This window comes from Fopius arisanus, unplaced genomic scaffold (assembly GCF_000806365.1).
Source record: "Fopius arisanus strain USDA-PBARC FA_bdor unplaced genomic scaffold, ASM80636v1 scaffold00027, whole genome shotgun sequence".
NCBI lineage: Eukaryota > Metazoa > Arthropoda > Insecta > Hymenoptera > Braconidae > Fopius > Fopius arisanus.
In genome coordinates this window covers 1,041,078-1,065,265 of record NW_011887766.1, presented here as the reverse complement: position 1 = coordinate 1,065,265, position 24,188 = coordinate 1,041,078, and the positions used below count along the sequence as shown (strand labels likewise).

At 38.2% G+C, this 24,188-nt stretch overlaps 8 protein-coding genes across 16 annotated transcripts; 2 read left to right on the top strand and 6 right to left on the bottom strand.

Moving 5' to 3' along the window:
• Positions 1-192: 192 nt before the first annotated feature.
• On the bottom strand, positions 193-1,433 carry RpL18A (ribosomal protein L18A). The gene is made up of 3 exons (XM_011302433.1): positions 1,325-1,433; positions 800-979; positions 193-617 (listed from the first exon to the last, which is right to left on the bottom strand). Exons 1-3 carry the CDS (start codon positions 1,340-1,342, stop codon positions 282-284), a joined length of 534 nt encoding a protein of 177 aa, XP_011300735.1. The 5' UTR covers positions 1,343-1,433; the 3' UTR covers positions 193-281.
• Positions 1,434-1,688: 255 nt separating this feature from the next.
• On the bottom strand, positions 1,689-5,440 carry LOC105265114 (uncharacterized). Of its 2 annotated transcripts, none has more exons than XM_011302431.1 (2): positions 5,327-5,440; positions 1,689-5,049 (listed from the first exon to the last, which is right to left on the bottom strand). In XM_011302431.1, exon 2 carries the CDS (start codon positions 5,026-5,028, stop codon positions 2,017-2,019), a length of 3,012 nt encoding a protein of 1,003 aa, XP_011300733.1. In that variant the 5' UTR covers positions 5,029-5,049; positions 5,327-5,440; the 3' UTR covers positions 1,689-2,016. The 2 variants fall into 2 exon arrangements, with proteins under 2 accessions (XP_011300733.1, XP_011300732.1); XM_011302430.1 differs by having other exon boundaries at positions 1,689-5,030.
• A 75-nt stretch (positions 5,441-5,515) lies between these two features.
• Positions 5,516-9,047, top strand: LOC105265113 (luc7-like protein 3). 2 transcript variants are annotated; one of them, XM_011302429.1, is made up of 8 exons: positions 5,516-5,872; positions 6,040-6,288; positions 6,381-6,587; positions 6,802-6,963; positions 7,025-7,209; positions 7,292-7,386; positions 7,525-7,635; positions 8,613-9,047. In XM_011302429.1, the coding sequence occupies exons 1-7, from the start codon at positions 5,768-5,770 to the stop codon at positions 7,596-7,598; spliced, it is 1,077 nt and encodes a 358-aa protein (XP_011300731.1). In that variant the 5' UTR covers positions 5,516-5,767; the 3' UTR covers positions 7,599-7,635; positions 8,613-9,047. The 2 variants fall into 2 exon arrangements, with proteins under 2 accessions (XP_011300731.1, XP_011300730.1); XM_011302428.1 differs by lacking the exon at positions 8,613-9,047 and having other exon boundaries at positions 7,525-8,116.
• A 14-nt stretch (positions 9,048-9,061) lies between these two features.
• LOC105265111 (solute carrier family 25 member 38) lies at positions 9,062-12,388 on the bottom strand. 6 transcript variants are annotated; one of them, XM_011302425.1, is made up of 7 exons: positions 12,368-12,388; positions 11,305-11,552; positions 11,140-11,175; positions 10,370-10,491; positions 10,152-10,236; positions 9,693-10,041; positions 9,062-9,608 (listed from the first exon to the last, which is right to left on the bottom strand). In XM_011302425.1, exons 2-7 carry the CDS (start codon positions 11,356-11,358, stop codon positions 9,325-9,327), a joined length of 930 nt encoding a protein of 309 aa, XP_011300727.1. In that variant the 5' UTR covers positions 11,359-11,552; positions 12,368-12,388; the 3' UTR covers positions 9,062-9,324. The 6 variants fall into 6 exon arrangements, with proteins under 6 accessions (XP_011300727.1, XP_011300724.1, XP_011300726.1 ...); XM_011302422.1 differs by lacking the exon at positions 12,368-12,388 and adding an exon at positions 11,617-12,099; XM_011302424.1 differs by lacking the exon at positions 12,368-12,388 and adding an exon at positions 11,777-12,099.
• Positions 12,389-12,470: 82 nt separating this feature from the next.
• On the top strand, positions 12,471-18,409 carry LOC105265110 (rho GTPase-activating protein 44-like). Of its 2 annotated transcripts, XM_011302421.1 has the most exons (10): positions 12,471-13,174; positions 13,271-13,424; positions 13,506-13,794; positions 13,896-14,120; positions 14,424-14,721; positions 15,082-15,321; positions 15,409-16,238; positions 16,350-16,507; positions 16,991-17,038; positions 17,120-18,409. In XM_011302421.1, exons 1-10 carry the CDS (start codon positions 13,122-13,124, stop codon positions 17,417-17,419), a joined length of 2,595 nt encoding a protein of 864 aa, XP_011300723.1. In that variant the 5' UTR covers positions 12,471-13,121; the 3' UTR covers positions 17,420-18,409. The 2 variants fall into 2 exon arrangements, with proteins under 2 accessions (XP_011300723.1, XP_011300722.1); XM_011302420.1 differs by having other exon boundaries at positions 16,991-18,409.
• A 241-nt stretch (positions 18,410-18,650) lies between these two features.
• On the bottom strand, positions 18,651-19,484 carry LOC105265109 (acyl-CoA-binding domain-containing protein 6). Its single transcript, XM_011302419.1, has one exon. It carries the CDS (start codon positions 19,465-19,467, stop codon positions 18,760-18,762), a length of 708 nt encoding a protein of 235 aa, XP_011300721.1. The 5' UTR covers positions 19,468-19,484; the 3' UTR covers positions 18,651-18,759.
• Positions 19,485-19,493: 9 nt separating this feature from the next.
• On the bottom strand, positions 19,494-19,803 carry LOC105265107 (SRA stem-loop-interacting RNA-binding protein, mitochondrial-like). Its single transcript, XM_011302416.1, has one exon. It carries the CDS (start codon positions 19,779-19,781, stop codon positions 19,506-19,508), a length of 276 nt encoding a protein of 91 aa, XP_011300718.1. The 5' UTR covers positions 19,782-19,803; the 3' UTR covers positions 19,494-19,505.
• Positions 19,802-22,149, bottom strand: LOC105265108 (methyltransferase-like protein 23). The gene is made up of 2 exons (XM_011302417.1): positions 21,828-22,149; positions 19,802-20,392 (listed from the first exon to the last, which is right to left on the bottom strand). Exons 1-2 carry the CDS (start codon positions 21,990-21,992, stop codon positions 19,808-19,810), a joined length of 750 nt encoding a protein of 249 aa, XP_011300719.1. The 5' UTR covers positions 21,993-22,149; the 3' UTR covers positions 19,802-19,807.
• Between the last annotated feature and the right edge of the window lie 2,039 nt (positions 22,150-24,188).

Sequence of the window (24,188 nt, the reverse complement as noted above, 5' to 3'; positions counted from 1 at the left end):
TCCATTTCAGGAATAATTTTTTGAACATGTTATTTGCATTTATTAAAGTGTAAAATGATTTCAGGACAGCGCAAATTAAAAATAAACGAGTGAATAATTCTCTCGTGAACTTTCAGACTGCTAAATCAAACTTATTTTTGTTGGAGATGAATAGGAAGATAGGTCAATATGGGTAAGATAAAAGCGAAAATATTGGATAAAATTATAGAGACATAATTTTATTAACCTCAGTACGTTATATTTGTGTTGAAACATACATAAGACAGTACTTTCGGCGATGTTTACAGGAAGTAGGTACGTGGTTTACGTACGCTGAATAATGGCATTCTGTTCCTGTGCTGGATTCTCTTTGCCAGTGGGAATCTGATGTGGCTGTCGTGGAACTGCTTGACTTGTGGTCTTCGGCAGTTGGCAGCTTTTACGATCTCCACCTTGATAATCTGAATGGAGTGGGCACGAGCACGATGACGGGCTCCCATATCGCGATAGCACTGGGTAACAGCACCGCTCACTGACAAATCACGGTACTCTCTGTACATGTTGTGGGTACCAGAGCGCGAGTCATACCTCAACCAAATACCGAAGTTCTTGATTTTCGTTGGGGTTTTCTCAGAAATCTAGAAAATTGGAGGAGAAAAAAATTGGCCAGGATTAATAAACTCAGGAATTTAAACTCAATACAACTTATATTAGTAGCAAAAATTGGTGATTAAAAATTTCCAATGATTTGCCAAAAAGAGATCCGATGTACGTTTTTAATTCATCAGTTCGAACAGAATTTCGTAAGTGGTGAGCTCACCTGTTTAAGAGAAACGATTTCTCCAGTTGATTTTTTGAACTTCTTCAGTTGTCTCAAAAAATACCAGAAACGAGATTTAGCGACAATAGCATCGGGAGCGAAAATTCTCATTTTGTAGAGAGGAGTGGTTTTCTCCTTCTCGGTGGGGAGCTTCCTCCCAATTACCTCGTATTCCTTCAGCTAAAACAGACAGGCAGGGAGTTAGGTTATGTTTTTATGGGAATCGAGGTTGCACCTGAGAAACCAAATTTCCAGCAACCATGTAAGAAATAGACATGGAAAAATGAAATCTAGCGTATTCTATATCAATAACATATCTTTTTATGGAATTTTTTATGTAAATTTTGTGATCGTTCAATGGCCGAACCATGCTGCCTCAATAACCTCAGATCATCAAGACATAATCTCGAATTTTCCTCTTAAAATTGAGTAGATAATCCCTGCAGATATCTTTGAAAATTGTTTTTCATAATTTTGACCAAATTTTAAAAATATCTAGTTAAAATTAATGACAAAATAACTCACTTCTCCCTTGGCTTTCATTGTGTCGTGAATTCTACGCAAACGGAGAACCGGAAAAGAGAGTACCAAGTCACAGAAATTCCGGAAGCCATCTCAACCGCCATCTTTAAAATTCATTCAAAATTCCCGCTTAACAGTCTTCATCGACTCAATAATTGAAACAGTTTATTTTTGATTTTGACATTGATATTTATTGTCAAGAAATCGGAACCACCAATCGTCAGAAATATTCATCAATAGATAACATTTGAATTCTAATAACTAGAAGTAAATAAAGTTGTCCAATATGCAAAGAATATTGTGTCATTTCTAAACGCATTGATTCCTTAATGTCAATTCCAATCATGACAAAATAATCAAGAACAAATCGATTTCGCAATATTCATTGAATCATACAATATTTTATACAATCATTAATATAATTTTACAATAATCTATAAATAGTGCTTGCATCTGATATTTCCTGGGATTTAAAATTAATGGTCTTTCCAATAACTCTAGTTTTCAGCATTGCGAATATACCAATTCACACTCAAACTCTGAGACAAAATATCTTGAATGTATTTCCAATAAAAATAAAAACTGACCTGTCGCCAACTCAATAAAATTCCTAAATTCATTCATACGTTCCTCAACCCTGTTATCAGAAAATTGGCACTGATCCTTGGATAATCTATAAAAATTGAGATGGTTTCTCAATTCTCCCTCTCCTCAGTTCCATTTTGGTCGGTTCTAGGGTCATTATCCCTCGTCCTATTCCTACCTAGTGTCATCCGAAACAACCCTTGGGATGATCTGAGTCTCGCCATGAGTCGTCGAAGAGTCCGCCCTGCCTCGGCCCTCTCTGCGTCTGCTCCATTTCTCGGCCAATCCATTGTACCTATCTGCGTAAACATTCCAGGATTGGCTATGTAACCAATTTGAATATTCGTCGACGATGTTGAGTACGGTGTGTGTCTGTGTTGACTGAGAGTTGCCCTCCCTCTGGCCACTCTATTCCCTTCCACTCTCCCCATACTACTATTCAAACTTGTCAAGACATTCGTCTGCCTCTCAATATTATCAATTCTATTCTGCTGCATTCTTATCCTTAACGAAACGATACGATCGAGGACTGCCGCTCTGGACCTGCGTTCCTGATCAAGAGTATCCACATCAGGAACCGATCGATTGGACAATATCAAAGGTCTAGGATGCTCCGACGGTCTCTGGTTATTTCGGTTTAATATACAGGCTCTAATGGCCATGGACATCCTCGCGTAGTCATATCGACTCCGGAGTTCTGAAATTCGAGCATTCCTGGACATCTCTGCACTCATCTCCCTGAATGGAGCAGAATCGGAAGCCTCCGATCCCTCCGGAGCCTGCCTTGCTGGAGCACGAGCCGGACTCTCTGGTAGAAATGGTGGCGACGGAGATACGTCTACATTGACGGGCAGTACAGGATTACCTGAGACGGTTCTATTTTGACTGGGAGCAGCACCAGAAGGTCTAGGATCATGACTTCCAGAATTCAGCAGGGAATTTACCCTTTGAACACCACAATCAGTGACCCGACTGATGATTACAGGTGAGGATGTGGAGGCTCCGTCTCTAGAGTTGGAATTTGGCCAGGTTCCAACAGCTGGAGTTTCTCTACCACTCAAATTCACAGGATTGGATCCAAGTGCATGAGGTGTTGTGTGAATTATCGCTTGAGGTATTGCTTGAGGCGCTGCCTCCGGAGCTGGAGGATTTGAGGAACCGTGAATGGGATTGGTACGTGCTCCATTACTTTGACCATGTCCAACTGGCGGGGGGGTAGTCTCAGAGGTAGTTCTGAATCGAGAGGTTGATCGATTCCTGGAAATTACCCCTTCTCTTCTGGAACCATGGGGATGATTTCGCTGATTATCTCTAGGAATCAAATGACTGTATTTATCCAATTCAGCTTGTGTCAGCTCTCGGGGGTCTGAATCAACTCTGTAAACTGGGATCTGTCCGAAAGGCCGAGTCCTGGGTGTCAGAGGACTCTGCTGATTAATCATCTGTTGCATTTGCTCCTGAACCGTCATTTTCTTCAATAAATCAGCGAAAGGTCTCGTCTCCAGCTTCTTTCTCTCGCTTATCTCTGTTTTCTTCTCACAGGAGTCCTCCTTTATATCAGATGTATCGGGCACTACCTGTTCCTCCTCACTAATGGTTCCATGTACTTTGAAAGTTTCTATGATGACTCTCAGAGATTCTAAAACTTGAACTGCAGTCAGTCTTCGGTTAGGCTGTAAAACTAGGAGATCCCTAATTAAATTAGTTGTCCCCTCAGACACTCTTCCATCATTAGGAATGTGATAATTTGCAGCTCGAATTTTGTTGTACAATGGGGTTGGACTGGTGTCGTAGAAAGGAAAATATCCATAGAGCATCGTAAAGAGAACAACCCCCAGAGACCACATGTCAGAGGGCTTACCTAAGTAGGGTTTCCCACAGAGAACGTCTGGAGATACGTATGCTGGACTTCCTCTTTGGTCCTTCAACAGATCTTTTTCACTAGCTAAAAATGTTCCCAAACAGAAATTCGTTATTGTAACTTTTTTCGTTTTCCTGTTTAAAACGATATTTCCTAGCTTTAGATCTCTGTGGACGATATTTTTTTTATGAAACTCTGCAACGATCCGTACAGTATCAGTGAATATGAGGAGACTCTCTTTCTCGGGTAGTCTCTTTTCCCTTATCATATGGTGCTGGAGATTGAGAAGCTCGTCATTTCTGGGGTTGAAGTCGTGGGATGTGAGACAATCCAGGACTAAACAGAGTCTTTTTTTTATTCTCCCAGTATAGAAACGACCACTGGAAGTTGATTTCTCCTCCAATACTGAGTCCTTGAAAAGCCCATGGTGGTGTACCACTCCATCCTGATTATGAAGCAGGCTCAACAAGGAATATTCCGCATGTAGCAGCATCTTTCCTTGACGATCGTCTTGCGATTCATGCTCGTTGCCGTTCTTCAGGGTAAGCATTTTTATAGTGTAGTACTTATCAGTGCCTTCCTTCCTGGCTAGACACTGGATAATGGTCTTAACAGGACATGTTCCTATGAGAGGTCCCAGGATGTACGGCCCAGCTCTCCTGATGATATTGGGGCTGACTGGAGGTCCGTAGGAAGGCACTTGAGTCCCGGGATTAACTCCCTCACTGGATTGGACTGATTGAGGAGTAATTCTGCTTGGTCCTGCGCGATTAGATACTAGTTCAGGCACTTCTTGAACTTCACTCGTATTGTCTGAAGATTCGTTTCCGTGAAGAATTGGGCGCTCGTAGCCGACTGCCCTTGGAATGTAGACGTTATCTCTAGAGTCGTAGCTATCATCACTCAAGTCATAAATATTTCGAGGCCCACCAATGTTTCCTCGAGAGGATTGAGGCTCCAGAGAGTCACCTGAGATTGAGTTAAAAGAGAGAGTGTTCGTAGAGTCCAGTGAATTGGTACGAGTTTCCATCAGTGAACCAGAAGAAATGGTTGTGGGGAGGGCAGTGGTGTCAGTCTCTGTGTAGGGAACATCAATGGCCAGGTTCAGAATGTCTGACTCAATGGGCTGGGGCTCCGGGAGATGATCAGTTTCTACTTGGATTGATGGCTCATCGCTGGTGTCCATTGTCTCATAACTTGGCTCTGATGGAGCATCGGAGTTTCGTGTTCTGTCCCCATCATTCTGAATTCTCGCTGGCATTTCTATGGATGAACATATGAACTAGACAATCAAAATAGTACTTGTCATAACATCAACAATTTTCTAATTTTTTTCTTGACATTCGTAATAATAAAAAATATCTCCCTTATTTTCTTCTTACTGAGGACTACAAATAAGGAAAATATTGTCAACCAATGTAAGTTAATATTAGTTGAGTAAACAGAACAGCAATATTGTTGATAAAAATATATTAAAGTTTTCCAAGAGCATTTACATTTCTATGAAATTAATGTAAACACTGGGAATGTGAAAAATTGTATCATAATTTTACTATTACCTTAAAAGAATGTAAGAGTTGAAATCCAACAACTTTCTAATTACGATGTCATCAAAACCATCGAAATTCTTGGATAAGATTAGGGACAGGTAGATCTGAGTTATGTCTGAGAGGTTGGGTGAGGCTAGGTGTGTAGTTGATGTTTAGGACCAACTGTATCATCAGTGGATCAGAAAGAGGTCTCCGTAGTGTCCCAACAATTGCCATTGTGGAAACTCACCCCAAGCCTAGAATTTCCATTTTATTTAACGCATTCCATTGTTTTTCCTTCATTAATTCGCAAAGATAAATGATTTGTTTGTTTTTTGATAAGTGTCAGTCTTCAATGATGTGAGATGAGTAGTTGAAGATTGTTATTTTTAGTGATAGAATTCGTTAGAGGCGTGATTTGGTGAGTGGTACGAGGCAAGGACAAAGCTAACCCATAAAAATAATAATACAATGGCTGCAGCAGCGGCTGCCGCACTCCTTGATGAATTGATGGGAAGGAATCGCAATGTTCTTCCTAATGAGAAGCCTAAAGAGCTCAACTGGGAAGATCCTGAGGTAGTGATGGCTTTTAGACGCTATTATGAATTTTGATGTTTCATTTTATTTGTGGATTGATTTTATTCCTTCCGAATTTTTGATGATTCTTGCTAGTTTTTACCTGTGTGGGGCACAACAAATATTTTGTTTGTTTATGACTCTGTCATGTATTGCTTTTTTTACAGTTTTGCAAACTCTATCTGGTGAAATTCTGTCCCCATGATTTATTCGTTAATACCAGAGCAGATTTGGGCGCCTGTGTTCACGTTCACGATGATGAAGCTAGGGATTTATTTGAGAAAGCTCCATATTCATATAGAAAACAACAATACGAGGATGAGTTCATTCGGTTTTGCCAGAGTATGCTCAGTGAGGTGGAGAGAAAAATCGTCAAAGGGAAGCAACGACTCGCTTTAATAGGAAAGACTGAGGCAGTGAGTTATTAATTATATGCCCAATTGATTACTCCTTTCACACTCCTTTCTGGTGATAAATCAATAATCGTTAATTTTTGACATTATCGTAGCCCACTCTGACACCAGCGCAGACACAGAGAAATGAGGAGCAAATTGCTCTTTTGACGGAGAAGATCAATAAATTGGTGGAGGAGGCTGAACAAAGTGGTATCCAGGGAAACGTGGAACAAGCACAGGGGCTCATGAGGCTGTGTGACCAGCTCAAGGAAGAACGAGAGACATTGAGAAAGTCTAATGATAATAGTCATTATAATCAGGTAAAGGAATGAGAAGTGCTTGTTCTCATCTATTGTTTGTCATTTGAAAATTGAGGAATTTTTCAATTTTTCAAAAACGTTAAAAATATTGCTTGAAAACTTATGAAGTAGCCTTCATAAGTTTTTTGTGATTAAAAAATGCTTCCTCATCCAAACCTATTGCTAGAAAGAGCTTGAAAAGTCGTTGTCATGTTTTCATTTAAAACACTTGCAGACTGCGGAATTGGCAGCTGCACAGGAGAAACAAATGGAGGTGTGTGATGTTTGTGGAGCATTCCTAATTGTTGGTGATGCCCAACAACGTATAGATGATCATTTAATGGGAAAACAACACGTCGGATATGCTAGACTCAAAAGTGCACTTCAAGAAATAATGGTATTCATCATATTTTTTATAATGCATGTTTCTGCTACTGAGTGATTGATATTGTATTCAGGCGAAGAGAGAAAAAGCTCGAGATGAGAAAGAACAAAGGAGAGATGAAGACAGGAAGCAAAGGGCTCGAGTAAATGAAGAGATTGAGCGAAAACGACGTGAGACTGAGAGAGAGAGGGATCGCGATCGCGACAGGGAAAAGCGTCGTAGACGTGACGACGACAAAGTTCGCCATGATTTCCACAGGTAGATAAGATCATCAGATCTATTAACACGATGCTTATTGATTTGTGAGTGTAATAACTAATTTGGAGTAATTGATTATTAGTAGGAATGCGAGCCACCAAAGTCGAAGCAGATCGCGTGACCGTCATGAACGTCACAGAGAGGACGAGAATCACAGACGTCACAATAGAGATAAGGGTATGCCGTCAATTCATCTAGAAGTCTATTCTTAATTTATTTAATTCAAGGGCACATTCAATAGAACGGATAATTATTCGGAGAATTCTCTGAAAAGGCATTAGATCTACTATGTGCAAAGTTAATATCTTTTTGCAGGGAGCCGTGATCATCGAAACTCCAATAATTATGGTCGACGTCGACGCCGGTCAAGAAGTCGAAGTCACAAGTAACAACTCTTGATTGGTTAGTGAGTGAGGAGTGATCCAGGTATGCACTAGAAAAACATTTGATATTAACGTGTCAATTACTGTACAGGTATTCCACCAGGTGAGTTTAACTAGTAATGCACATAAATGTCAATTATTTACATGTTGTGATTTATAAAAACTCAATAATCCAGAGTAGAAAAAAACATACACCCGATGTAAATTGACAGAAAGCATCTCTTCGTTTTTGCGACACGAGTTGAAAATAATTTTGAAAAAATTTTCGAAACGATATATCATGGTATACAGAAAAATTAACGGAATTAAAAAAATTTAATGGAGAATGGAAAAATGAATATCCGATGAATTTTAGATAGTAATTTACAGCAGAGCAAGGTGGGAGAAGGTATACCTATCCTTGCTTTGATCAGGAATATGAATTGACAATAAAAAATCGAAGATCATGCCAAAAAAAAATAATTGGGTGCAAATAACTTCGACTACTCCATAGATTCTATTTATATCGTTTTGTTTACTCTCTTAAAACGTGAAAGAATACAAAAGTTAGTGGTTTAGTGAAGGAATCAGTGACTACTACCTGTAGCACCTGCAACGACAGTGTCCTGTGTGACTGTGACTATACAATCCTAGCTTCTGCCTACAGATTTATGAGGTATTTATGTCGGAATGATGATGCCAAAACAATGTTTTATCAGAAGGGGAAATTTTGTTAATCGTCGAATAGGGGAAGTTTTCTTTGTCATTTTAAATAGCAAATAAGAGGCTCACTTTGTCGAATAACTTCGACGAAATAATTTTCACGCGATACACATTAATGATTATTATAATTGGTGACGGTTTAACCGATAAATTTCATTTTTACAGATTAATTAAGCCTCAAGTAATGTGCGATACATTTTTTTTGTGTTAATTTAAGGCATCTGTGTGCTGTATTTTTCAATACATAATTATATTTAATGACTACTAGAACTTGTAACATTGAAACCGTTTAAGTGAAATTGGATTGTCTATTTCCAGAGTGATTGACGAAGGGAGGACCTGAACATGTGTAAACGCTGGTAGACAACTCTCAAGAATCCAGCTTAAAGTACCTTTGAGGTAAAGATTTTGCATAATCTTGAACAGCAAATGTTTAAACTTGTTAAACCGAGAAATCACTCGATATTAATTTCCATTGAATTTCGCAATCAACGGTCTAATTCGTCGGATCTGTAGATATGCTATTCCTTACGTCACAAATTCAATAGTTCAAATTTCCAGTTTTGAAAATTAGCTGTTAGTTTTTTTTTGTCCATGAATACGGGTTCAGCGACTACTTTCCATCGAAACAATGAAATTATACAATTGTTATATTTAGGCTGTCCATTGCGCTGCAAAAAAATTCAAACATACATTTTTATGTGAATTGATTGGATTTGTAATTACGCCGAACGAGAATTGTTATTTCTAATTGAATAAATTTCAAATTAACTCAATCAATCATTTATTACTCACCCAATAACAATCTTAATCGTAATAATACAAAAAATAAAGAAAACTTAATTGATTTTTCTCTCTACACAGCATTCGGAGTCCAATGAGATATAATTCTTCACGCTGCTGCACATTAAATGGAATAAATATGTACATAAAAATTGATTGGCATAATATGAAGGACTGAATTGCAAGAAATTGGAAAGTCCCTAATACTGCTGGTAGTATTTTAAAAATAATGATGGACTCATTCCAATCATTTGAGACCAATAGTTCTCGTAATTTGCTCGTACACAGTCCATGCCATAGTGGTCATGAGCGTTCTCCTGAGCATCCTGGGAACGATACCTTTGAAATATCCCAGAACTCCATATTTTTTATATACAAACAAAAATCCACTGTAGGCGCTCTTAAACTCGAGGGGGTATAATTGCATTTTGGTCTTTACAACATCTGCTGGATGTGTCACAATGGACGCAAAAATTCCAGCCAAAATGCCACAGCCGAAGTTTACAGTCACCATTTTTTTATTATCTAAAGCTGGAAGAGAAAGTTTAAAAAATTTGTTTGAAAAATGTTTCAATTATGAGAGATTTACATTCTGCAATGATAGAAGACAATTACCTAGAGAAGACACTTCTTTCAATTGAGTGTAAAACATTAAATAGAGTCCACTATAAGGTGCATCCCTCAGGAGAGTGGGAGCAAGTCCACTGGAGAGTCCTCGCATACCTTCTTGCTTGTAAATCAGTCTAAGGGCTTGGCCAATACTCTCATATTTGTAGAATCCACTTTCGAATCGTGTTTTTACAACAGTGATCGGGATTAATAGGCACCCTGACATGGTCCTTGCAGTGATCCCGAGTGAAATAGCTTGAAGGGGTGTCAGTGGATCTCGCAAGTTCATACTGTGTTTTAGATAGTGGATGGAGGAGAAATAGAGGCCGACTCCTGGGATCACCCTAGTAATAGACTGAAACAGATAGAATTAATTAAGTCACTTTCAAAAGGGTATCAACAAACTTGGGAATACTCGATCATTGTCATTATGAAGATTTCAGAGAAATTATTATTGTAACTCACTGGTGTCATGCCCCTCCATAATCCCAAGATGTTTTCCTTCTGGATTATGTGAATTATTGTGGTCAGCATTGGATGCTTTGGTGGACTGGAATAATTAAACAGATGAGATATTTTGTTTGTCTCGGTGTCGGATGACTATTCCATTCAGAATTATAGTCTTAGAATTATAAGCTTGGAAAAATTTGAGGAAAATTTGTAGGGAGTAAATGAAGTCTTACCACACATAATTGTTTGCCACTGAACTCTGAAGTCTCGTTTTGACGAGGTCCAAGGGTTGAAATAAAATTGTTGAAAAAGTCCCGGAGAAAGAACCAGCGAGGAATGATTTCAATATGGGATACTAAAACAGATATTTAATCAGTTATAAGCGACCTGTAATATAAGTTAAAGAAAATTAAGATTAGGGAATGCTCAATCATCTTGTTTGTAGCATGGAAAATGCCTGTGGGTGTTATTGCGGATTGAATTCATCGCGTGACTAATATATACATTTTTTATTATCAAAATGGCGATAAATCGAAGTCATGTGTGGTGTATCTCGGTCGGGTGCCCTCACGTGAGCTCAAGTGAACTCTAGAGGTCAACATAATTATAATTTTTTTTTTGTCAATGGAAAAGCGATGGAGAGTTATCAATTGGAGTTGTAGTTTTTTTTACGGATTTATGGCCGAGGTCGAGTGGACAGACTCACTGAAAAACGTGTCTGAATTTATCTACCGAAGGGTTATTGCCATTTTTTATTGCAATTATTCTACTGCAATATGAATAACTAGCTTCATAAAAATTCGGTAGACATAATTGACATTTGTAATGATCTCGAATCGATCCTGTACCGAAAGGCAAATTACGCTTAAATATAGTCGATCATAAGTTACGCTAGTAGATTAAATTTTTCATTGAAATTTCCCAGTTTTTGATCCCCATTATGTGTTCAATTTATTAACCACATTAATGTCTAATTCTTACGAACAAACACTAAAATACTTACAGCAGTCACAGTATCCATAGTAAATAAAGCGGTCTTCTGACAAAATTAAAGCTTGGCACCAATCGGTCAGGTAAGCAGAGAGAGAAATAAAGAACAAAATAAGGAAAAGGCGCCTGGCTCAGCTTCGATCAAACTGAACCCCATAAAACAACCACAGCTACTTACATCCTCGCTTATCTCTGTTGCTTCACCGTGCGGGTCAACTAAATGACCCTCCATATCATAACATATTGGAGTCAAGTTCCGGGGTATCGGATGAAATCGTGATCAAAACGTGACTTTAAACAAATGTGATGAACTATTTTCATTTGCTGCAAGGATTTCTCCACTGACCTCCTATCGTTATTTTTGCCACCTCCCCTTTGCACCAATTGTCTTCTCTTATTTATCATAACAATCGTCATCACGTTTCCCTGCAACAAATATTATTCCCAGAGCTGTTGGAGTTGTTAAAAATTTCCACAACAATTACATCACCTCGTGACAATGAAAATAAGATAGGCATCCCAAGGGGAGAAGAATGCGTCAATCAAATAATTAACTGAATAACAATGTCTCCATAGGATAGCAGTAAATCGAAAAGGGATTGTAATTTTAAATAATTGGAATTTATCATCATTATCAGTACGATGATCACCAGTTTTTCCTCGAATCTTTAGACAGTCTAATTCACGATTGAATTTGTAGTTATACTACAGATTATTTCATTGCTAAAAAGCCGAAATTGTTTATGGGATCAACACTTCTTACCATAAATCGCTCAAAATCATTGTATAATTTTCCACGATATTTCACACAATAAATTAGCACACAGTCCACAAAATATATTATTTTTGATTTCCTGAACCTCAAAGAGAGAGAGAGAGGGAGAGAGAGAGAGACAGAGAGAGAGAGGTGTCGATGGACGTCTGTGTCTAGTCATCAAAAAACCTGACATGAGGAAATTTAATTATTATAACCAAAATATTTGCTTTCAAATAATAAATTTAAGAGAAAGAAAATTAATGAATCGATTTTTCCGAATTTTATCGGCCACTTTCATGGTAAAATTTTGATTAATTAATTACAAAAGGTCCATTAATTCTGGAGCATCAGAAAATGATAGACAATGACGTGATAACGAATTAAAAACCATTTTATCCATTATTTGTTTAAAAGTAGGATTTTGTCGGCTAATAGGAAACTGCTATAATTATGAACACTGTCGGCCTTGCACTGTTTTACTTACAGATACGGACTCTGATTTGGTTCATACGCCACCGCTATGAAATATTCCTGTTGTGGCCGTTTTATAAGCCCCAGTAATCTCCCTATAATCTCTGTTATCACGGCAAGATGGGGAAAATCTATGGTAAATCAAAATGAGCCCCCTGTACAGGATTACCGAAAAAAAAAGACAAGTAGGCTAGACCGACGGACAATAGTTACAGACAACTCACGACGTCATACACGTGATTCAACCTGCGTTATAAGTTTTTCTTTCACCCAAATGTGATCATCGAATCCTCGCCAATACCAAATGTGAATAAATGGACATACGTTGAGCTCGTGTGTATCAGTAATCGGTTGAAATTGTCGTAAGTACTAATACAGTGTAAACCCATTAAATCGACAGATATAAATAGAATTGGGGTGGGCTTATCGTCGTGGTGGCTATCTCTTCTCAATGCCCGCTGGCTCTGTGTGTACGTATATGCCTGAGTTGTATGAGATCACGATTCAGGCATTATGACGGATTCACTGCAACAATCAAAGTCGGATCCTTTGGTTTACTGCAAATACTTGAGAAAGGACGCGCCCTAGATATGTGCGGCTCATCGCTGGTGACATTTTCTCCAGTGAAAAGTGCTAAATCCAATTAAACATTAATTTCAAACATTATATTGTTGATTTTTTATAAAGGAGGGAGTGTTTGTCCTGTGTCAGTGGTAGCAGATATATATATTTTTTTATTCATCCAAGTGTCAAATTTCACGTCAATCATGAAGAAACAATTCTTCCGAGTTAAACAACTAGCTGATCAGACCTTCTCCAGGTGAATCACTCTTTAAATCTCTCACTTTAGATTTTTTAGCTAGACTACCATGGCAGAGTTTTTATGATAAAACAAATGATTTTCATGTGTGCACAGAGCCGGAAAAACAGAAGTGCTTACTGATGATCTGCAGGCAGCGGATAAGCACGTCGAGTTGATAAGAAATGCGCTGACTGGACTCAGCAAACGTCTGGGTACACCACCCAGTGCCGCCCTGGCTCAAGATACGTCGCTCAAGGAAAAGCGACTGGTAATTACCGCGAATTAGCCAAAAATAATCTTTAATTCCTTACTTAATTATTTTTTTAATCTATTCTTGTAATCTTCTCAGAAAAAATGTCCAGAGTATGTCCTCGGGCAAACAATGATGGACTGTGCAACTGATGACGGTTTAATGAGTTATACATTAGCTGTTTGTGGTCGTGCCCAAGTGTTGCTTGCCACTGAAACAGTCGATCATGAGGCCAAAGTTGAACAGTACGTGGCCGCTCCACTTCAACATATTTTGGAGACTGACGTACCGAATATCGTAAAACACAAGAGGAATTTGGCTCGTTTGATTTTAGATATGGATAGCGCGAGAACGCGATATCATCAAGCGAGTAAACACAGTGCTGGAGGTGATTCATCAGTTGTTAAGTTTATTTACATATTTCATAATGTATGCGTTGTATTCATACTTACATTATCCGCATTCCTCTGGATTTATTCTCCACTTTAGGCACTGCTGGCACTAAGATTGATAATTTGAGGGAGGAACTTGAGGAGGCTGAGACAAAAGTCGAACAGTGTCGTGATCAATTGGCTGCTGAGATGTTCCAGCTTATGTCGCGGGAGACGGAACTTGCTCAAAGAATAATTCAATATGTCAAGCTTCAGCGAGCTTATCACGAAAGTGCCTTATTCTGTCTCGAGGATCTTATTCCCGGATTAGAAAGCTACATTAGTGAGTTGTTCTGTTCAAATTTTCTTATTCCCACCTTCGCCTAAAGCAATCATAACCGTGTCGTTGAATTTTACATCGACAATATATTCTTGGTGATTTATTGATAAATAATATCTCTCAAACTCCTTTATATCACGTTCTGTTCGATAACTTTTAAGTAGCAATACGAACTTCACTCGTTCCTTAGTAAAAACATTTATTATTAAATTTCACTGAAATAATTTTCGGATACCAGGAAGCCTAGTCACTTCCTCGCTTGAATTATTTTTTTCTCTTGGAATTAATTATTTGAATGATGTCTAGACGATAACGAAATGAAGCCTGTATATGGTCAACTCCTGGAAGAGCATCTACGAGTGACAAATCGTAAAATAGCACTTCCAATTCAACTGTGTGTATCAGCACTTCTTAGGCTTGGCATGGAGGAAGAGGGCTTATTCAGGATAGCCGGTGGTGCGTCTAAATTACGAAGAATTAAACTCAGTTTGGACGCATGTTGTCTCACGTTACCAACGGCATTGGAGTACAAAGATCCCCATGTTATTGCTGGAGCGCTTAAGTCATATCTACGTGAATTACCTGAACCACTTCTTACCTACAAGTGAGTCAACAGTTTTCACTTATTTTTTATTTATTCGTTTTCTTGGAAAATTTATCGGTAATTTCCTCGGTCATTGCTCTGATAAAGCGAATAGAGTGTATGTGTAAAGTGAAATTGTTTTGATTCATTGAGTTGTATTGTGAGGACGAATTAGTTCGTCACTGACAAGGGAAATCATTTCAATTGATCCGACCTCGGACTCTCACTCGCTCACACACTTCAGAGTACGTTTGAACAGATGTAATCCAGACTGAATGTAATGCAATTTATTTTTTTGTCTCACTTGAATACTTCACAATCATTTCAATCCCTCGATTGATCGAATTAACGTACAATGAATGAATAATCTTTTTCCACCAGGTTATATGCAGAGTGGATGGCAGCTGCTAAAATAACACAGAGTGATATCAGATTGCGGGCACTGTGGGAAGTGCTTCATAAATTGCCACCGGCTAACTTGGAGAATTTGAGGTTTTTGATTAAGTTTCTAGCAGTGCTCACAAAGAACAGTGACGTTAATAAAATGTCACCGCAAAATATTGCTATTGTGATTGCACCTAATTTGATATGGAGTCCGCAAGAAGATGTTAACACCATGGTGTAAGTTTTTACCATTTAAAAATAATTAATGAAGTAATAATAAATAATGAAGTAATAATATTGGTATTGGTAATACTTTCTTTTCAGAATGAACATGAGTACCGCTAATAACTCTAGTCTCATAGTGGATCAACTAATAACATACGCGGACTGGTTCTTCCCTGGTGAGATAGACTTTGATCGCGATTTGGATGTGGGCATTGTGAATGGCAATGAGCCTCCGGTAATTGGCATGCGAAGATGCATATCAAACAGCAGTTTAAGTGATCACGGCGAAAGTCCACCGCAGGGTAGTCCAAAGCCAGCAACAAGGCGAAAAAATAAGCCAGCACCAACACCCCCGTATGCAACACCGGACAAAAACGAAAAAAGAATGGATGATAAACCTCCCCCAGCCCCTGACAAGCCTCCAAGGCCCCTAACAACAGCAACACTTAATCGTCATACTTATAAGGCTCAAAAACACGAAGTCAATACCGAACTCACTACCCATCACCACGAGCCGAAAACAGAGAAGATGGAGAAAATTGAGAAAATCGACAAGATTGAAAAGAGCATGGAATTAGAGACGAAGGGTTTCGAAACGACAGCGAATGACAACTCCTCTCCTGACAATAATGACAAAATGGAAACACCAAAGTTTGATAATAACATAGAAATAAAGTGTAAGAACTCGGATTCATCCGAACCAAAAGGCAAAAACTCCGATCCAACTCCCCCCATTGGTTTCGAGGGCATTAGCATGCGAATCAACTCAAGTACGAATCAATTCAGAATTTCTGACCCTGAGAATGGTGATGTGCAGAAATCCAAACCAGTACCAGCTGAGAAACCATCACCTTCGACTTTAGAAAGAAAGAGGGTACCTGTGGCAGCTCCACGGACAACTTTAGTGAGCGTAGGGCATCAAAATTCAGGTATAACTCGTTTTTAATTATTCCAAATGAGTGTTGCCACTTAATGATGTGGAATTCGATTTTCTTCAATTAGTTCTACAATTGTTATTTTATTTTCTTTTTCCAATTCAGATGATACAGTGGAATTAAGAAAAAAAAGTGATTCAATTTCTGGAGAGAGAAACAGCAAACCAGCAATTCCTGAACGACCAGCAGGACTCACTCGACCCTCTAGCCTCATCAGACCCCACATGCGACAGAGCAATGAGAACTTGGACGTCGACGTTGGAGTAAGTTCAACACCGTAAATACATCCCTATGTGTTTTATTTTTTTATCTTATAATCAAGCATGAAAGTGGCTTTTTTATTGTATCTATTTTTGTATTAATCTATAATTTTGTATTTGTCTCATTAAACTTGATTTCTCTGGTGGGAAATTTCTAATATGAATTGTTTTTTTATTGCACGAACAGGGTGATCTACCCATTGTTTAAATCAATGACATTTCAAATGAAGAAAAACGACGATTTTTGCATTACCCTTATGAAACCACTAGATTTACAGCAGGAAAATGCTACAAATGTGTTCACCATTGATAAAAATTCCGAATTACATGCAATGATTTATATTCACTTTTACAAAATGAATAACTTAACATATTAAATTAATTATTCGATGATTCGCTCCAACAAATATGCGATGTTTCTATAGTCTAGAACTAATCTTCAACTACCGAATTTGTTCTTCAATGTTCAATTAATTTGTTTTATAGCCCATAACACTGGAGAGGGCACACATGTACTCAGTGGATAAACAACAGGTCAGTATAATCCAAGTGCGTGGAAATAACTTGACGAAAACTACGATCGAGAGCAATGGAAACAGCGCTTCCAACTTGCAGAGAAGTCCAAGTGTGGGGAGCCGGCCATCGTCAATGGCCCTGAGTGGTGAGCGTCCAGAGAAGCCACCGAGACCTGACATGCCTGAGCAAAACAAGTCCCACAACAGAACTAGGTCAGAAGGAAATATCATTGACGTCCAGACCCAGACTCAGACTGTCATTGTTCCTAAGTCACCACTACAAATTCAAACCGGTGAAAAATCTCCGAGATTTCATCAACGTCCACCACGGCCTCAACCACCACCCCCACCGCCTCCAACAAATCGACCTAAATCCGATCACGAAAGTACTAATTTATAGAGTCGGTAGATAGAGTTGGCAATGTTGTTTTTTTTTCGATTTTAATAGTTTTATAGAATTGAAAATTCATGTCGATTTTTCAACTCGAAGGAATTTAGTGACGTTCCACATTCAATTGAGAGAGGATTTCTTGGAGAGTTATAGAATTATGTCAGAGGCAAGCAGAACACCATAACGAATGGATATCATTGTAAAACTTAATGACAGATTATTTTTAACGTTAGTTTTATAGAAAAATGTTGATAGCCTTTTCTACAGTACTTGAAATATCGGCTTGTCTAATTTTTTAAGAATATTAATTTTCGAATTTTTAATACTATAATTCCTTCAAGAAATTTCATCCTCACACGACATGTTTTCATGCTTCCTCAATAATTCAGAACTTTTGCGTCATGAGATATTTTTACTTCTGAACTAGGATTTTTTACATATACATATATATATATATATATGCAGAAACATGCAGTTCAAAGAACTCATTCAATATTTTTAAAAAGTGAAAATCACTTACAAGTGGTCCTGATCACTGCAGCATTAATAACCAGCAGTATGGAATTTAGCGCACAAAACTGGAGGTGTGTTTTTTTCCTTTTAGTTCAGTCGTCTAGTAACTGATGGATTCTCCGAATTCGTTTATTTACTTTTGATGATTGCAATTGATTGTTTATCGGTGCGTCGACTGTGATTGAAAGAAACACTACGATAGATTGAATGCAATTTATTGTGAATTTCTCCTCTTACAATGATACAGAAAGAGAGAAAGGAAACAAGCAGCTAGTTATATTAATTCAAGAAAATAAGTTTATAAAATACTCTTTTTTTCACTTATCCATTACATTTCGTTGGCATTGCTTAGATTTTTTACCCCAGCCCACGTTTGAACTAATATCGTGATTACCATTTACGATTAGATCGTGATTTTTATTCCCATTTCATGTTTTTTTTAATTATTCGTCGACTCGAAGAATTGATAGAAATTTTATTTACCATGATTGGGTAGAGTAGAAAATATAAAAAAATTTAGAGTTATTGGTTTATTGAAATCTTTTGAAAAAAAGCCAATGGGTTAATTTGGAATCGTCCGTTGACTAAGAAATTTTTCACCGGCGCACGCATTTACCTAAGGAGAGCTTAGGCTGTGAGTATATTGGAGTATTAAAGGATTTATTTGTTTATAAATGAAATAAAAAAGAAAACCAACAAAAGTAATACAAAAATGTGTTCTCAAAGATAAAGCTTCAATGACGTTTTCCCACCGTATATTTCCAACATCATTTAATAATCCATATTAGAGATAATGCAATGTTGCTTGACATTATGAATTAAACTAATGAATTAGATTAGAGTACAGCTGCAAGTCGTTCATCGGCTACTTGTTTGGGTGTGAGTCCATCATGATCCTTAAGAGACTTGGCCCCAATCGACAGTAGATACTCAACGACATCAGCGTGCCCACAAGAGGCAGCATAATGAAGTGGTGTTTGTCCATCATTATCCTGGGCATCGATGTCAGCCCCCCTCTCAATCAGACACTTGATAGTGAGCATGTGGCCTCGATCAGCTGCCCAATGGATAGGCAACATATTGCTCTCATCAGGACTATTAACAATCGATGAATTGCGCATCAGTGTCTCTCTGACCTTGTCCTCGTTGCCTTCCTTCACCCAATCGAGCAAAGTCTTATCGCCATCATTCAACGTATCATCGGTATTCACCATTGAGCTAACAGCAACCCATGCCCTACCTCCAATTTTGGACTCGTCCTCCCAATTGTCATTTAATTTCTTTAAAGCTGAAACGTACTTCTCCATTGCCTCCGCCTTTCCCATGCTACCAAGACTCCTCCATGCCTCCCACTTTTGCTTCGCCTGTGCCTGATACCAACTTGGTTTGGGTGTGTCACAGGGTCCCACAGTTGCCTGTTTGTAGAGCCCATAGAACCCAAGCAATTGTCCAGAATCCAGACTCGCCACTAAACTCTGCAAATGATCAGCAGCTCTGCTAAACCTATTTTCTAAATCCGATAAGCTCCCCTTCTTCGCCATCATTGATCAAGTTACTCTAAACGATGGCAATTATTGTTCAATTATTGGTCATTGGATTCCCAGTAATGTTTAATATGCAGATCAAAGCCCTCAAGATGATGATTCGGCTTATTCAGAATGGAGTGGTAAGTCTCATTATCAGGAATTTCCAAGTAACCAATGTTCTTGCTCAAGCCTGTTCTCTTGTCGAACACCACTTTGGCCTTGGCTATGTGGCCAAATTGCGAGAAGTATTGTTTCAGCTGATGATCCCCAACTGTCCACGGAATGTTAACAATACGTAGTTTGTTCAAGGCTTTAGCAGCATTAGAAGCCATCCTACTTTGCGATATCGACGGATTTTTCAACTCTTACGTCTGATATCGAGCAGATGGATTGTGTGATCTTGCATCAACTCTGCAAGAGTCACACCTGAATCAGCGCCAAGTCCTACAAGAGATATGTGTGTGCAGGATAATCCCCACTTATTCAGCAAATGCTCGATTGACCAGTCTGCACTACGTTCTTGATAAGTACAGAGGAACTTGGCGTTGGGATTTTTTTCAAGGAGAAATGCAACAGTTACGACGATGTCCTCGAATACCGAAGGCTCGTAGAAGCAGTCTGAGCCGAGAATTATGTCCAGAGGACCTATGGAAAAGAGACTTGATAAGAATAACCCCCAGGTTATTCCTATTACTTTCACTTGGGATAGAACTCCGTTGAGCTCGCAGCTTCTCTTTATGTGTTGGAGACTCTTGGGAAAACTCGCAGAATCACTGAGAATCACGTGGGCACCGCACTTGCTGGCTACAATCCCTGGTAGGGCTGTTCCTGATCCCAACTCGAGAATACGTTTATTCAAAAGCTCCTGTCGGTGCTCCCAAAGATACCAGGCTAGTACTGGGGCTGAGGGCCAAGTGTAATAGCTATAACTGGCTTGAAGTAACTGGAAAAAAAAACTCAAATGTATCGCTTATCGAACAATTTATGGACCAATACTCACATAACCTTGTCGTTATATCTTTAAAAAATCGTCTCAACTAATCTCTTCATTTCTTCAAAAAAATTCATTCCCATCAATAATTTATCCCATAGAATAAATAATTCTTTCTACTCGTGATCCTCGAGATAAAGGATTAGGTGCGCTCTACTTTAGTTATCCTTTATTGAAAAAAGCATTGACTTGAAAGTGTCATGGGGCGGTGAGCCGAAGGATGCGTACTTATGCGAACGTTCATGAGTACGCGTACGGGATGGTAGATGGCAGAACGAAAAATAGTTCAGCACCGCTCTTTGCCCCGATTTCTTACAAATACGCGCGCCAATTACAAGCGAAACATTCATGTAGCATAAAAAAACGTCTTCATTAAGACGAATGAAAATGTGTCCTTCGATAACGAATTAGTGAAAAACGTCTTTTCCAATTTCATTCTGGAAGATAATATGCATGACTTACGAGATGAAGCTGAAATTACTGAATTCATACTATCTGTTGGAAATATAAATGACTACAAGATATATCTAGGAGATGAGTATATAGATGCAGATATCACAGTGGACTTATATGGTGAGGTGATCAAGATAAAAGAATTTGATAAATTAACCAAATGGGCGATTTTTCTAACAAGAAATATTAATGCTGACGATATCAATCGAAGAGTCCTTGAACTGTTGGACACATCAAGGCATTATGTCCTTAATGTTTACCACTTCATGAATTACGATTGAGGATTAACATTGTCCTAACGCTAATTAGAAACCTTTCTATAGATAAAGGATTATGTAACTCAGTGCGACTACTGATTTTAGATTTGACGAATCATTTATTGTAATGCCGAATTGTGACTGGAGATAAAACGAGAAATTGTTTTCATTAATCGTATCACTTTGTATAGTGAAGATGATCATCCTTTTGCCTGTTAAATTGATGTTCTTTATGATAATGAATAAGTCAAAGGGACGAACTTTCAAACAAATCGAAATTGATCTCAGGCGCGTTGTTTTCGATCATGGACAACTTTATGTTTCCTTACACGTGTTCGTTCATGAACCCCTCTGAAAATCAACCTTGGAAGGTAAAAAAAGTGATATGATAAAAAAGACATACTATAAAAAATTATGTATGTACAGAATTATTCGCAGAAAAATTACTTATTTTAATGAGTAACTTTCAAAACATCAATTCTCATTCTCATAAACTATTTTCAAATGCATTTGAAAATGGGAATTGCATCAACGGCGCCCGTGTGATAAAAATTGATAAAAATCATAAACGTGGTCGGATCTAACCAAAAAATTGGCGTAATACCAGAAGCAACACGGTTATCCTCGAATTGACGCCCCACGAACAATTATTCATCAAGACGAATGATGTAACTCACCTCTGGTATGTAAATCTCGAGCGACTCGTCGTGTTGCCCGGACTCGTGTGATCGTCGAGAGGTGAAAAAAAATTTTTTCACTTGCTCGGCGGCGACTCCATCGGACATTAGGCTGTGCGCGGATGAACTTGTGTCGTACCAAATGCTTTCCTCTAAACCTGGCATCACTGCGTCCTAAACTTAGCATTATTATTCAATCCCCGTATTTTATCATAATTGTACGATTTCACCCTATTGCAGTCATTGATTTATTGCAATCTCGAATAATAGCTTTTGCGAAAAAAATTTAAATTGGAATTTATTTTGTTGAGAGTTGTCACCTGCGCGATACGTTCTGCATAGTTCCGGATTGCGAGTGGGGGGAATGGACGCGGATTCATGGCATTTTTACCATCAAGAGGTCATAAATATTTTATATATTTCCCTAGAGATGGCGTGAATTGTTTTAAATAAGTCGATATCTCTGAATCGATATTGCTATTTTTGTGCCGCTCAGGCGTCTGGATAAGGCTAAACCGAGATCACTCGTTTCCTTCCTTGTAATCGCCACCGCTACAATTAACTCACTTTATTAAAATCTATCTCGGTTTTACATCCGTTCATGATGTCAGGCTGCTCTCGAAGGAGGAAGCAAGTTGAAGATGTAAAAATAAAAACTGGCATGATCTGTGTAAAGTGCGGAAATACTAATTGTCGTATGGCTCACGCGAATCATGCAAGACCGGATGTCATGTGGTTTTTTGTTTCACTATCTCTTGATAATTTTTCGCTGTCCTGCTAATTCGATCAGATCGGTTTATTTACGTAATGGATCAACTACAGCGGGAAATATCAAATATCCCCGGTTTTTTTTTGCCAATCGCGTTGTTTTTATGGGAGTGATTAATCATTCCTGGTACACATTTCTTGCATCTTTTAATAATAATCGAACTATTAATAATCGAAATTTCCAGAACAAAATACGATGGCTTTCCTCTTTAATTTATAGTCGGATCACTTTAACAAACAAGCAGTTGGCCATCCTAACGGTAGAAGACATACGATTGTTACTTCACATATCATTTTTTTTTCTCATTTTATTTTGCCATCAATTTCATTGATGGTTGGCTTCCGAATGGAATACATGTAAGCTCTCAGGATTTTATTTGAACCAAGCGGTATATATATTTTGACTGCTTGTTATAGCTGACATCGAGACCAATACTTTGAGAGAAAAAAGAATCATATCAGTTGGATAGTTTTTGAGATATTCCAGAAATTAGATCTACAAACGGATGAGAATTTCTCAAAAACGGCTGGATCGATTGGGCTGAAATTTGGCACAGAGTTAGTCGTCATTAATACCTATTAATTAATTCTACAATTTTCAGAAACATGACCACCAGCTGGACATCCGCACATACACACGGTGTAATCAAACTTTATATTTTTACGTTTCAAACCATTCTACATCGTTTCCACCAAAATTAAAAAATCTAAAAATAGATCGATTACAATACTTCCATTCGGAAGCAAAAAACTCAATTTTTGATATTTCATATGGGAAATATTTTCGACGTTAACACGAACAAGCAACTCGTAACAGATCGCAGGGGATAATGAAAACACTTAAGCTATTTATAATCGAAATAGCCCAACACTAGCTCACATTATATAGAATCTTTAACTAAAGTTTAATTGTTAAAAATAAATGAAATATCGAGTCATCTAATAAAATTGTTGCAGATATTATTTCTTCGACATTCAATGATAACATTACCCAAACTGTAAATGAGAATTAAAAACAATAGCGATGTGTGGGACTTGGAAATCAAGATTCTGGAAATTAAAAATTAAAAAATGTTTAACGGTGCAGAATAAATCAAGAAGAGATTTTCTCAAACGTAATCTACAGCACGGAGAAATAAGAAAATAAAATAAAAACAAATGGAGATAAAATACGGGGAGTGAAGAACTTAAGGAGAGCCGTCTCCTCTTAATTAAAGGTAATTCCTCTGGATAAGCAGCTGGTACTCGGGGCACGAGTCTCTGCACTGTCGAATGTGTGCGGTTTTTCAACGTTGAGCAGAAAAATAAAATTCGCTCCTGCAAGTCTGCAGCACGCGCTCTACCACGAGTTTCGCCCATTGCCATTCCCCATTGAATATTCCCCTAACACCTACGTACCACCTACGTCGCGAGACGCGCCGTTACGACGACCCCAGGACAGCCACAAACCTACGAGTTCTCCAACCGTACCAACTCCAAAGACCTTTGACCTCCGGTTGCAATTCTGTTGATCATTTAATCGTGGCCAAAACAAGTTTTTTTTCCTTTTTTTGATATTATTTTTCCAGAGATAATCAGCATTGAAAATTGGTG

Coding starts and splice junctions, on each gene's coding strand:
- LOC105265110 (XM_011302420.1), top strand. CDS start 13,122: ATGAAGAAACAATTCTTCCGAGTTAAACAACTAGCTGATCAGACCTTC. Junction 14,121..14,423: donor CGGATTAGAAAGCTACATTA/GTGAGTTGTTCT, acceptor AATGATGTCTAG/ACGATAACGAAATGAAGCCT. Junction 14,722..15,081: donor GAACCACTTCTTACCTACAA/GTGAGTCAACAG, acceptor TTTTTCCACCAG/GTTATATGCAGAGTGGATGG.
- LOC105265107 (XM_011302416.1), bottom strand. CDS start 19,781: ATGGCTTCTAATGCTGCTAAAGCCTTGAACAAACTACGTATTGTTAAC.
- LOC105265108 (XM_011302417.1), bottom strand. CDS start 21,992: ATGCCAGGTTTAGAGGAAAGCATTTGGTACGACACAAGTTCATCCGCG. Junction 20,393..21,827: donor TCGAGATTTACATACCAGAG/GTGAGTTACATC, acceptor TTTTTTTTCCAG/TTACTTCAAGCCAGTTATAG.
- LOC105265113 (XM_011302429.1), top strand. CDS start 5,768: ATGGCTGCAGCAGCGGCTGCCGCACTCCTTGATGAATTGATGGGAAGG. Junction 7,210..7,291: donor GTTCGCCATGATTTCCACAG/GTAGATAAGATC, acceptor ATTGATTATTAG/TAGGAATGCGAGCCACCAAA. Junction 7,387..7,524: donor ACGTCACAATAGAGATAAGG/GTATGCCGTCAA, acceptor ATCTTTTTGCAG/GGAGCCGTGATCATCGAAAC.
- LOC105265111 (XM_011302425.1), bottom strand. CDS start 11,358: ATGGAGGGTCATTTAGTTGACCCGCACGGTGAAGCAACAGAGATAAGC. Junction 10,042..10,151: donor TATGGAGGGGCATGACACCA/GTGAGTTACAAT, acceptor TATCTGTTTCAG/TCTATTACTAGGGTGATCCC. Junction 9,609..9,692: donor GAAAGAAGTGTCTTCTCTAG/GTAATTGTCTTC, acceptor TTTCTCTTCCAG/CTTTAGATAATAAAAAAATG.
- LOC105265114 (XM_011302431.1), bottom strand. CDS start 5,028: ATGCCAGCGAGAATTCAGAATGATGGGGACAGAACACGAAACTCCGAT.
- RpL18A (XM_011302433.1), bottom strand. Junction 618..799: donor AAATCGTTTCTCTTAAACAG/GTGAGCTCACCA, acceptor CCAATTTTCTAG/ATTTCTGAGAAAACCCCAAC.
- LOC105265109 (XM_011302419.1), bottom strand. CDS start 19,467: ATGATGGCGAAGAAGGGGAGCTTATCGGATTTAGAAAATAGGTTTAGC.